Here is an 11,574-nt window from a genome sequence, read left to right as displayed (position 1 = left end):
CAATTAGAGAGTCAAGAAAAGGAGAAAACCAACTAAAAATATATAAACTTTAAATGTTACATAATTATTTACGAATATATCATTGTATCATGGACAATTCTCATAAATACCACTAAAATGAATTTTTTTTCTTCCAAAAATACAATTTTTACCTACGACTTTGGGTTTTCATAGAAAAAACTCACTCCGTTACTCTCATTGTCTGCTTCCCATAAAGAGTCAACAAATCCAAGATCATCATCATTCACCAAGTAACGTGATTGATCGGATAATGCCGACTCGCCATAAAGATCTTCTTCAATAGGTCGGCCATACAATTTTTAGTTTTTTTCTTTCAAAATTACCACTGAAATATATTTTTCTAAAAATACCAAAAAAAATTGAACTAAATTTGTATATTAAAAACTAATCCCTAAATCCTAAACACTAAACCCTACACCCTTAAAAGCTATACCCTAAATCTAAATTTATCAACTCAAACCTAAAAAAACAAATTCTACTCAATGAAAAATCAATTTTTTGTGCTTATGGTATTTTTGAAAATAAAAATTTTGTGGTATTTTTGAAAAAAAAATTCAGAGTGGTAATTTTGGAAAAAAAACTGAAACTGTGGTATTTTGAGGAATTTCTCTTGTATTATTTTCAGCAAATATGGTATATAATTATGCCATTTTAGCAAATAACCCTTTACCTATTTTCTTATATATTATTACCAATATTAAGAACTTTGTTTTAGTTTTATCAAAAACAAAAAAATTTAAAATAACTTTGTTTTAGTTTAATCAAAATATTATTAAAAAAAAGAACAATATTTTAGAAAAAAACGAATTTTAGTAGCTAGCTGTTTAAGAAAAAAAACAAAGGAGTTTTAGTAAAAATAAATAATTTCTTTAAGTGCATACAAGTCGAATTTATTATATAAGGAGGAGAAAAAAGGAAAACATTTTTGCTGTAGAAAAAAAAAGGAAAACACATTACTAATTAGGATATCGAATCTATAAAATATGAGTTTGCTTACTTTTTGCTTCAGTCTCTCTCTCTCTCTCTTTCATCTCTCTTATTTTCTCGGTAAGGAAACAAAAAAAAACCCTAACGATGACGATGACGATGAAAAGAGGAGGAACAAAAAGAAAGATTGAGATTAAGAAACGCGACACTAAACAACAACGCTCGGTGGCTTGCAGCAAACGCCGTCAAACTCTTTTCTCCAAAGCCGCTGATCTCTGCATTCTCTCCGGGGCCAACATCGCCGTCTTCGTAACCTCTCCGGCAGATAACTCCGATGTCGTTTACTCCTTCTCCGGCTACTATCCTGCCTCTGAAATTGCTGATTGCTACCTCAACGGCAAGTCTCCTCGGAAGATTACTAACCCCCAAACCAAGCTAGGGTTTTGGTGGGAAGACCCTGATCTCTACCGTAATTGCGACGATATCTCTGAGTTAAACGTGATCGAGGATCGTATGATGAGAACGAGGAAGCATCTGATGGATTGCCTTGAGAAGAAAGAAAAATCACAATTTGTTTCCAATTCTGATCATCAAAACCCTAGCTCCTCTTCTCTCGACGAAAACCCAAAGTCCTCTACTCCATCTTCCTGTGATGAATTTGCTTCTTTTGAACAGAACTCTACTTTCTCCTCCCTCGAGAAGATCTGTGGCGAGCCTTCATCACAAGCTAATTGTTACTATGACCAAAACCATACCTTCGCTATTGAAGATCTCTACTGCGACTCATTATCCGGTTACTTGCTGAAACAAGATGATGGATTTGTTGAATCTTTATGGGAAACAGAGAAACAGAGTGACATAATGAGTATATTCCAAGAACCGTCCTTTAATTAGGGTTTTAATCTTTCTTTTAAACTCTAGCTTGATCTGTTCATTACGTAGTTACCTTGTTATTATTCTGTGTTTAACGATCTTGGAGATTCATGTTGTTTATTTGTTTTCAATTCAATATTGCAATATTATAAAAAGATATCGCAACAATACAGTTTCAAAACTTCTTTGTATGTTGTGGTAGATTCATGTATGAAAGGAGGTTGGAACATTGGCCGGAGTGATCGTTGGAGACTCAGATTCGATCATCAGAGACTTCAATGGATGTCCCTTCACCAATTGATAAATTATCATCCATTGATTCAAACCCTGAGTAAATAAATTTCTTAGCTTCTACGAATTTATTTTTGTTTCTTTCCTTCGATTTTTTGTGATTTGATCTGCTTGGATGTTTGAATTTTATTCGATTGTGTTGTCTGAATCAGGGACAAAACTTGTCTAGTGCTTGTGGCAACTGGGAGTTTCAATCCTCCTACTTTTATGCATTTACGCATCTTTGGTGAGTTTTACCAATATCATCATTGCTTTGATTTTCTGCCTTGTTGATTCTGTGATTGTGTTAGCTTTTTATATTTTTGGTTTAAGGATATGAAAAGAAAGAAGAGCACAACTTAAAAGGTTTCTGGATGTTCATCATGTTAAACCAAATCGTTGATGCTGCCACTGTTTGTTCTTCTCATGAGGAGGGTGAGACTGCCGCTTATGAAGAGTCCTTCCAACGTTTTTTCGAGGCAAAGAAGAAGCTGCATGAGGGAGATGAGTTAGCTGCGGTTGATTCGCATGAACTGGTGTGGACGCTACTGCTTGTACCTTTCAAGTTTGAGCCAAAGAGGCAAAGGTGTTTTTAAATTGCATAATACAATGTATGTGGGAGAAAGACCTTGATTTAGTTCCCCCTGCCTTTCAATCTTTTAACTCTCTGTTTCATTTTTTCTTTAAATGTTAAAACATATCTTTAATGTATGGATGTGAGTAAATATATGATTTTGTCTATGGTTTGTTATATAACCACCGTCGATACTATACTCGTCTGCAATGTATTATACAAAGAATCGTGTTTCCATCACCAATCACATCAATTGTATTGAGTTTTGAAACTTATCTACAAATCACATTCTACAAACCAATTTGTTAATGCCCATCCAAACCTAAACTTTTGTCTGAACCATGACAGATTTGCCAGAGCCTGTCACTGGAGTTTCTCTATACCCACCTGATATTTGACTCCACAAAGTGTGCCTTTTTCTCTTTACCAGGCTTAATATGAGAAACTGCAATAGCATCACACAAAAAAAAAATCTTTCAGCTAATTGCAGGTTGTTTTGGTCAAACAATGCAAGCGTCTAAGTCATCTGGATAGTAGTCAACATCCATAAAGAATGAAGTCATCTCATGGACCTTCTTGTATATCTTCCCAGATAGTCTGTGAGACGTATCATCTTTCATGAATCTATGAGCTTCCCCTTGTAATTCGATCTGGCTATACCCGGGATCTTTTTTAACTCCTGCATTCTCCATTCTGCGTCTAACCTTTGACGCAGCATCCAGGAATCCACAACTCGCATATCCATTGGCAAACACCACGTAGTTCCCCCCATTTGTTGGATCCAACTCCAAAAACTTTGTAGCTGCGACTTCTAGCAGTTTCACATTCCCGTGAATCCTGCAAGCCCCAAGTAAGGAACCCCATACCGGAGCATGCTCCTTGCATGGTGACTTCATAACAAATTCGTACGCTTCTTGTATCCTACCAGCACGACCTAACGTATCAACCATAGCTGCATAGTGCTGTCCCTCAGGTTCAATCCCGTAATCTCTCTTCATAGAATTGAAATGCTCCCAAGCTTTATCAACAAAACCTCCATGGTTACACGCAGTGAGAACCACCAAAAACGTAACAGGATTAGGTCTACAACCTTCTTCCTTCATCTTATCAAAGCATTTTAACACCTCTGAAACTTTTCCATGATAACCAAACCCAGACATCAATGAAGTCCATGTAACAACGTTTCTGGTGGACAACTGATCAAATAATTTGTGGCCATCAGAGAAACTGCTGCATTTGAAGTACATATCAACAAGGGCACTATCGACTATAATGTTGGACTTGATAAGGCACTTAATCATCACAGCGTGGGCTCTCATTCCGTGTTCCAGGGATGCTAACGCTGAACAAGCTCTAAACACTGAAGCAAAGGTATACTGGTCCGGAACTATTCTGTTGTGTCTCATATCATAGTATATATAAAGCCCATCTTGCTCCAGACCCTTTTGCACATACCCAGATATCATGGCGTTCCATGGAATCAAATCATCCTTACAATGCAAACAACGAAAGAGAATCCCAGCAGTTTGAAGATCCCCAGATAAGGCGTAAAGTATCAACAACTTGACTTTCAAATACTCATTGGGAGCAAATCCTACAACAACCATCTGAGCATGTATCCGTTTCCCTTTACCATATTCCTTTCTTTGTTTGCATTCCTGCAACAGCACAGCATAAGTCTCAGGCTCTACTTGCAACCACCCGCTACGCCACAATAGCCCAAGAGCTTCTTTCAATCTCCCAGTAACACAAAGACCCTTTAATGTCTTATCCAGCTTCTCTTTCTTTCTCTGATTCTCCACCTGAAAGCTAGAAACATGTTGCAGGTAAAGGACCAAACTTTGATCAAACAATCAACGTAAAGCTTCAGACTTTATACAACCTCATAAGAAATGATCATAGCGTCATTGGACCAATTCAAGCAGAAGTATATAACAGGGCTCAGCATTCATACCGACAAAAGAAGACAGACCAGAATCAGGCAAATGAAAGAAGTAAGACCAGAATCAGACCTGCTAATCCTCCTCTCGGCAAGCATCCGGCGTAGGATCGTGGTCGCGTTGCCGGAAAACATAGGACCACCACAAGACAAAGACTGAGACACCTCCGTTTGAAACTCCCGAGTGAAAGCAACCTTGGCTAGCCTGTTCAGCGTGAAGCAGATAGACCAAGAGTTGGATTTGTGAGAAAGAGAAGACGAGATTAGTGGCGTTCTCATCCAGAAAACAATGAACATTCCCATCAACGGAGAAATTGATTGTTGTGCCTTCTTCCAATTAAATTTCTCGATTTAAGGGTTCAAGCGCATTTCTCATTTTCGTCGTTCTGCAACAAAACACGATATCTCTCCCGTCAGCTTCAACAATAAAAAGACAATCACAGAGATGAAGATAGTGGAGAGTGGAGACTATATAGTAGCTACTGAAAGTTTTCAAAAGCCACAAGATTTGAAGCGAAGCTCATTGTCCCAGCAATAAAAGCAATGAACGCAGACTCAAACAAATTCGACATTCAATCAATTCAGCAGATACTGCTAACTACAATAGATGAAGATAGAAGAGAAGAGACTGATGAAAAAAAAAGATTTCAAAAGCCTCAATTTTTTGAACCGATGCTCATTGTCCCAATGTTACAGATTCAAAGAAACTTAAAATTCAAATCAATTTCAGCAGAAATTGGCAATTACAATAGAGAAATCCACAAAAAAAAAAAAAAAAAAAAAAACCATATCGGAAGAATGAATTTTGAGTCAGTGAAGTAAGGAAGAAACCTCTGAGTAGGGTCTTCGTAATTCTGAAAGTTCCCTCGAGAGCGACCCATTGAGGTTATGGGGGTTTAAACGAAGTCCAATTACTTTTATGGGGTTTGGTTTGTAATAAAAATGGAAATGTTGTCCTTTGTATTAAATACAATTTAACTCACATTCACACATCTTCTACCTCCTCATTTCTTTTGTTTCTTCGTCAATTTCAGACAACGTTTACTACACAGTACAGATCTAAAGTGAATCAAAATTGAGGTTTTGTCTTCTCTTTGATGATCTGTCTTTTAGCTCGGCAATTGAACATAATTAGAGATAAAGGGATTTGCTTTTATATCAGCAAACCCTAAAATCGGTGTCCCCAGCAAGAAACACGTGATCCTTCCCCCACATCTCCTAATCCTATCCCCCCTTTTGTAAGCGGCGATTTCAACCCAATAATACCTTTTAAATCCGTTTTGATTCTATACCCTAAATTGTTTCCATTTCAATGAACGTTTCAGGAGAAATGGGTCAAAAGTTTTGGGAGAATCCGGAAGATCGGGCGATGGTGGAATCCACCATAGGCTCCGAAGCTTGTGACTTTTTCATCTCATCCGCTTCAGCTTCCAACACTGCCTTGACCAAGCTAGTCTCGCCGCCGAGCGATTCCAATCTCCAGCAAGGGTTACGTCACGTTGTTGAAGGTTCTGATTGGGACTATGCACTTTTCTGGCTAGCTTCCAACGTTAATAGCTCCGACGGTTGTGTCTTGATCTGGGGAGATGGTCATTGCCGTGTCAAAAAGGGGGTTTCATCAGGTGAGGACTATTCTCAGCAAGATGAGACCAAAAGGCGTGTGCTTCGCAAGCTTCACTTGTCATTTGTTGGTTCGGATGAGGATCATCGTTTGGCCAAGTCAGGGTCTCTTCTTACTGATCTCGACATGTTTTATCTGGCTTCCTTGTACTTTTCCTTTAGGTGTGACTCCAATAAGTACGGTCCTGCTGGAACCTATGTCTCTGGGAAGCCTCTCTGGGCTGCAGATTTGCCTAGCTGCTTGAGTTATTATAGGGTTAGGTCTTTCTTGGCTAGATCTGCTGGGTTTCAGACGGTCTTGTCTGTACCTGTTAATTGTGGAGTTGTTGAGCTTGGTTCTTTGAGAAACATTCCAGAAGATAAGAGTGTGATTGAGATGGTGAAATCAGTGTTTGGTGGATCTGACTTTGTTCAGGGTAAAGAAGCTCCCAAAATCTTTGGTCGACAATTGAGCCTTGGTGGATCGAAACCACGGTCTATGAGTATTAATTTCTCTCCCAAGACAGAGGATGACACTGGCTTTTCCTTGGAATCGTTTGAGGTGCAAGCAATCGGAGGTTCCAATCAAGTGTACCCTTATGAACAAGGGAAAGATGAGACATTGTATCTAACTGACGAGCAAAAGCCGAGGAAGAGAGGGAGAAAACCTGCAAACGGAAGAGAAGAGGCTCTAAACCATGTGGAAGCAGAACGACAGAGGAGGGAGAAGCTGAACCAGAGATTCTACGCATTGAGAGCTGTGGTGCCTAACATCTCCAAGATGGATAAGGCTTCGCTCCTTGCGGATGCAATCACGTACATCACGGATATGCAGAAGAAAATCAGGGTTTACGAAACAGAGCAGCAGATTATGAAGAGGAGGGAGAGTAATCAGATAACTCCAGCAGAGGTTGATTATCAACAAAGGCACGATGACGCAGTGGTGAGGCTAAGCTGTCCCTTGGAAACTCATCCTGTTTCAAAGGTGATTCAAACATTGAGGGAGAATGAAGTTACGCCTCATGATTCCAACGTGGCTGTCACAGAAGAGGGTGTGGTTCACACATTCACTCTCCGTCCTCAGGGTGGCTGCACCGCTGAGCAATTGAAGGACAGGCTCCTTGCCTCTCTCGCACAGTAACTGCTATGTGATAGAGTAAAAGTGTTGGCTTTGTAGCAATGTATTATTACTAGCAGATTAAAACAAACTACTACTTAGTAAGATGTGTTAATTGTACTTTTATGTAATGTTGAGATTTGTCTTTTACATACATAAAAGATTTGAGCAAAAAAAGCTTCTTTCGTCTCCTATATCTCTAAAGTACACAGATATAGAAACGTCTTTGTTGCCTAGCCAGTCAAAATTTCAACACCACCTCCGGTTTGTCTACCAATTGTTGAGCTGCGCTGTAACGCTTTTCACCACCGGATGATACTGAGTGTGCAAGTACTTCTTGGCCTCGTTGGAACCAGGCTCTTTAAGCCACTCCTCGTATAATCTCTTGGCTGTTGGATTCTGGTATGGATCTGTAATCAAAGTCTGGATCCAAAAAAGGAAAGTTATTATTAGGTTAGTTAAAAAATGAATTTAGAGACTGCATGGTATCATTTAAGAGACTGCAGGGTAACTTACAGTATCATTCATATAAGTAGTTTCCAGTGAGTTGATCAATTGTTTCTGAGACTGCCCTGTCTTTGGCTTGATTTGCCCACCACCATTTAGGCAACCTGTTAGATAGAGCATTGTTAATAACTCAACACATAGGATACGTTATCAATTAGGGTCTGCAAAGTAGAAGATGAACCTGCAGGACACGCCATAATCTCTACATAATGATAATCGCATTTGCGAGTTTTCACTCTCCGGACGATATTCTGAAGGTTCTGGAAACCGTAACACAGAGCGAATTTTAGCACTGTTTTACCTTCCAACTGCGAGAGAAAACATGACGAAAATGAGAAAAGGAACAGGGATCAATGAGAGAAATATTCAAAACTGTTACGGTCTGGCTAGGAACTTACTTGAAGAGTCACTTCACGGAGATCAGAATTTCTAAGCGTTTTAAACTCCAGAGGACCTTCAATAGTTTGTCCAAATAGTGTTTTTGCTGCATGTCTGAATATTGTTTCTGCGTAACCACCTGAACTCCCAGCTACACCATAAAGATTTCCTTCCTCGGTAACATTCGTCAGCCTGATTTTGCAATGCAAATTTAAAACGTTTTACTTTACATGAATTTATAACCCTGAAGCAGAAAAGATGAAATAATATGATCCTTCTTACAATCTGTCGAGTGGAGATTCCTCTAAATCTTTGAAGTCGACTTCTTTCAACTGCAATAATCCAGAATCAGATTCACATTTTAAGCGGGAAGGACGCAAAATTACAATGAAAAACAGGGTTTAATCTCTATCACAGTCTCACCTTTATTAAATCCAAGATCTCACCAGATGTCAGCACGGAATCAACCTCAGTCAGCTTATCATCTGCTCCATCTTCAAAGACAAAATCATCTCTCGCTGCCTCGAGCTTCTTATCGTAACAGGGCATCACAGTCACATGGTACACTTCCTTCAGTCTAGTTCCATGAAATAGTCACCGATAAATCAAAAAAATTAAGGAAACCAAGCAAATGATAACCAAAGTTTCAAGAGTACAACAGTACCTGAGTCCCAACGCTTGACATAAATGGTTTTTGATCGCAGCTCCAATAGTTTGTTGAGGACTCTTAACAGAAGAGACATACGGCAGAACAAAAGAGCCAAGCTGCTTTTCAGCATAACATATCCAACCTTGATACACAAAATTTTTTGCACATTAATCTCACATAGAGAGACACATTCAATTACATCAAACGAGTAAAGCTGCTTACCAGGACAGGCAGAGGAAAGCACAGGTAGAGAGGATTGTGAATTTTCGCCATCTACAGAATTAGCTTGCTTGTAACGGCTCACAAACTCATTACAAGCTTCAATAAGTACCAAGTCTCTGCTGCAGCTAGTATCAAACACAGCTTTAACCCCGAGAGACTTCAAAAACGTAGTTAGCTTCTTGAAAACCTGAAGAGGAGAGATCTCATAATGAACCGCAAGGGAAGCTCTGGACTGTGGGGAAATAGACACAATCACGTCCTTGCCTTTGCTAAGTGCAGAGAGAAACTCGTCTAAGCTTTGCTTCTCAAGCATAACAGTCTCAGCCGATGTGATGCATCCACTGTATCATCATCATATATGAAAAACCATTACACTCTATAAAGTCTCTAGACTAACTCAGAATCAGTAAGTGAGTAGAACTGACCTGCAAGCCAAACAATCCTTGAGAGAAATTTTGACCGGTTCAAACTTCTCCTGTTTTGGAGCAATCACAACCTTCAAATACAAAACCAGCACACAGAGGAACACTTTTAGTAGCTGGTGAAGATATCAATAGAGGCAGTAAGCAATATAAAGCTGAGAATGAAAAGAAAAGAAATATTGGGGAAAGCATGGAACTTTCGGACCTGGGGTCGATCAGTCTTCTTAATTACGGGTTTTGTACTCTTGAGAGATATGACACAAGCTTGAGACGGAGCAATGAAATCGTTGAGATCTCCGAGCCTCAAGGTCGGCGAAAACTTCTCCGACATATCGCTTTCTATTCAGAACTTACAATTACTGAACTTTGGAGGCGAAGAAGAACCAAAACAAAGGGGCGACGATTAAGGATTGGTATCAGAGAAGCTGTGGCTATCGGAAAATCAGAACGGCGACGAAAGGTGCTTTCTTCCTTCCTTTTTTGGTTCGATCAAAGCGACGAACGAAAGAGAGAGATAAATGAACTCAAAACCTTAATAAAAAAAAAGGGTTGAATAGTCAAAAACGCAAATAGCAATAACGGGCCTCGTAATAATCTTATTGTGTAAAAGGGCCTAAATATAATTAAAGTTGCAATATAGGTCGGTGTAGTGTAAAAGAGAAAACACAACGAGGTGGTGCTTTGCTCAATAAGTCAATAACCCTAAGACATGGATTTGATCTTTCCCTACACATAAACTATAGAAGCAGTACATTCTTTACCATAAAGAGGTTACAAAGCAAAACTCATAGTCTTGTTTTTTTATCACAGGGCACAAAGAACATATCAGTTTTACATATGATTTGTCACATAGAAAGATCATCATTCATCAAGAAGAAGAAGAAAAACAAGAGCCTACACTACTAAACACAATACGCATTTCCCTTCACCACGGCGAGGTTCTGCGGTCCTTGGTCGCACCGTACAAGCGGAAAAGACTAAAAGCAGACATGCAAGAGACGAAAACCATAGCAATTGAGGCAAACAAGGCGCTGGAGACTCCTATAGCCATTCGGTTACAGAACTTGCCATACATATTGCACACTTTTATCCATTGCAAGTCTTCCTCTCCTTCCCTTGCAATCATACCAGACTCTGCTGTTGCGGCTATTGCCGCCACACTCAAGTACGCCATCACCTGCTCATTCCACAAACCACATCATTAACATTTGCTGCCAACTACACTCTTAAATGCCCCAACAAAACTTCGTCTCCTAGATTCAATTTTCGAATTGCAAACAAAGCAAGGCAACATTTTCATACCTAATAATAAGTTAATTCAATTCTAATATCCAACCAAACCAATTAAATGCTTGGAGAGACTTTTCAACATAGTACCTTACTTTTCCTCTAATTTGACCCCCAAGATCTCAAAATGACAAAGCAAAAAAGCCACAAATCTCACAACTCAAAACACTAATTTAGGCAACAAAATGTTGGGATAAAGAGAAACACAAAACTAAACTCACCTGATCACCAGAGAATATGGTCCAAGCAAGAGGCTTGCTGAACAAAACAGTTCCTTTCATAGTACCCACCACGCAACGAACTGATTGTAACAAAGAATAAACCGCAGCTATCCCATTAGCCACCACCAAGAACCTGCATCCCAAACAAGAACCACACCAAACAAAAGTTGCGAACTTTGTCATCTCCCTCAAGTGAAATGGTGTTGGATCAGTAAATTTTTGGTATTCGAGGAGCTTACACAACCGACTTCATATCAGAGTACTTGGCCGTCTTCTTGATTGTGAAGATAAGCTTGACCTCAGAGTCCGTAACAATCAGAATAAGCCCAAGAAGAGCGAGAACACTAATGGAGATCCGTAAGAGTAGCTCCGTTAGCCTCAGTCTTCGATCAATAAGCTTCATCTTGCTTCCGTGGACTGGTTCTGAACCCCCCCCCCCCCCCCCCACAAGTAAGTACGCTCAAAATCCGATTTTGGACAAGACAGGAAGACAGGTTCCGTAGAGAGACAAGAGAGATAATAGTGTGATTAGTCGGCTTTGAGGACTTAAATAGAGAGAAGCTTCATT

The 11,574-nt window shown here is 39.5% G+C and overlaps 5 protein-coding genes across 8 annotated transcripts; 2 read left to right on the top strand and 3 right to left on the bottom strand.

Annotated features, from left to right (window-relative positions):
* The first annotated feature begins 1,028 nt into the window (after positions 1-1,028).
* Positions 1,029-2,830, top strand: LOC104723482 (uncharacterized). 2 transcript variants are annotated; one of them, XR_015571732.1, is made up of 4 exons: positions 1,029-1,813; positions 2,024-2,152; positions 2,265-2,338; positions 2,425-2,830. XR_015571732.1 is itself a non-coding variant. In XM_010441860.3 (3 exons), exons 1-3 carry the CDS (start codon positions 1,096-1,098, stop codon positions 2,279-2,281), a joined length of 864 nt encoding a protein of 287 aa, XP_010440162.2. In that variant the 5' UTR covers positions 1,029-1,095; the 3' UTR covers positions 2,282-2,830. The 2 variants fall into 2 exon arrangements, 1 of the variants encoding a protein (XP_010440162.2); XM_010441860.3 differs by having other exon boundaries at positions 2,265-2,830.
* Positions 2,831-2,835: 5 nt separating this feature from the next.
* LOC104723481 (pentatricopeptide repeat-containing protein At4g16470-like) lies at positions 2,836-5,727 on the bottom strand. 2 transcript variants are annotated; one of them, XM_087473714.1, is made up of 3 exons: positions 5,436-5,727; positions 4,678-4,990; positions 2,836-4,474 (listed from the first exon to the last, which is right to left on the bottom strand). In XM_087473714.1, exons 2-3 carry the CDS (start codon positions 4,905-4,907, stop codon positions 3,166-3,168), a joined length of 1,539 nt encoding a protein of 512 aa, XP_087329840.1. In that variant the 5' UTR covers positions 4,908-4,990; positions 5,436-5,727; the 3' UTR covers positions 2,836-3,165. The 2 variants fall into 2 exon arrangements, with proteins under 2 accessions (XP_087329840.1, XP_087329841.1); XM_087473715.1 differs by having other exon boundaries at positions 2,836-4,467; positions 5,436-5,707.
* Positions 5,637-7,559, top strand: LOC104723479 (transcription factor bHLH3). 2 transcript variants are annotated; one of them, XM_010441856.2, is made up of 2 exons: positions 5,637-5,842; positions 5,930-7,559. In XM_010441856.2, exon 2 carries the CDS (start codon positions 5,935-5,937, stop codon positions 7,342-7,344), a length of 1,410 nt encoding a protein of 469 aa, XP_010440158.1. In that variant the 5' UTR covers positions 5,637-5,842; positions 5,930-5,934; the 3' UTR covers positions 7,345-7,559. The 2 variants fall into 2 exon arrangements, with proteins under 2 accessions (XP_010440158.1, XP_087329842.1); XM_087473716.1 differs by lacking the exon at positions 5,637-5,842 and having other exon boundaries at positions 5,917-7,559.
* On the bottom strand, positions 7,428-10,087 carry LOC104731975 (protein NAR1-like). The gene is made up of 10 exons (XM_087473717.1): positions 9,704-10,087; positions 9,502-9,572; positions 9,077-9,417; positions 8,870-8,996; positions 8,629-8,782; positions 8,488-8,537; positions 8,226-8,397; positions 8,009-8,135; positions 7,837-7,931; positions 7,428-7,743 (listed from the first exon to the last, which is right to left on the bottom strand). Exons 1-10 carry the CDS (start codon positions 9,827-9,829, stop codon positions 7,591-7,593), a joined length of 1,416 nt encoding a protein of 471 aa, XP_087329843.1. The 5' UTR covers positions 9,830-10,087; the 3' UTR covers positions 7,428-7,590.
* Positions 10,088-10,236: 149 nt separating this feature from the next.
* Positions 10,237-11,530, bottom strand: LOC147933979 (CASP-like protein 2B1). Its single transcript, XM_087473718.1, has 3 exons — positions 11,246-11,530; positions 11,007-11,139; positions 10,237-10,675 (listed from the first exon to the last, which is right to left on the bottom strand). Exons 1-3 carry the CDS (start codon positions 11,407-11,409, stop codon positions 10,424-10,426), a joined length of 549 nt encoding a protein of 182 aa, XP_087329844.1. The 5' UTR covers positions 11,410-11,530; the 3' UTR covers positions 10,237-10,423.
* Between the last annotated feature and the right edge of the window lie 44 nt (positions 11,531-11,574).

This window comes from Camelina sativa, chromosome 11 (assembly GCF_030686135.1).
Source record: "Camelina sativa cultivar CO46 ecotype springtype chromosome 11, ASM3068613v1".
Lineage (NCBI taxonomy): Eukaryota > Viridiplantae > Streptophyta > Magnoliopsida > Brassicales > Brassicaceae > Camelina > Camelina sativa.
Note: the sequence above shows the minus strand (reverse complement) of the source record. Positions and strands in the feature narration are given on the sequence as shown.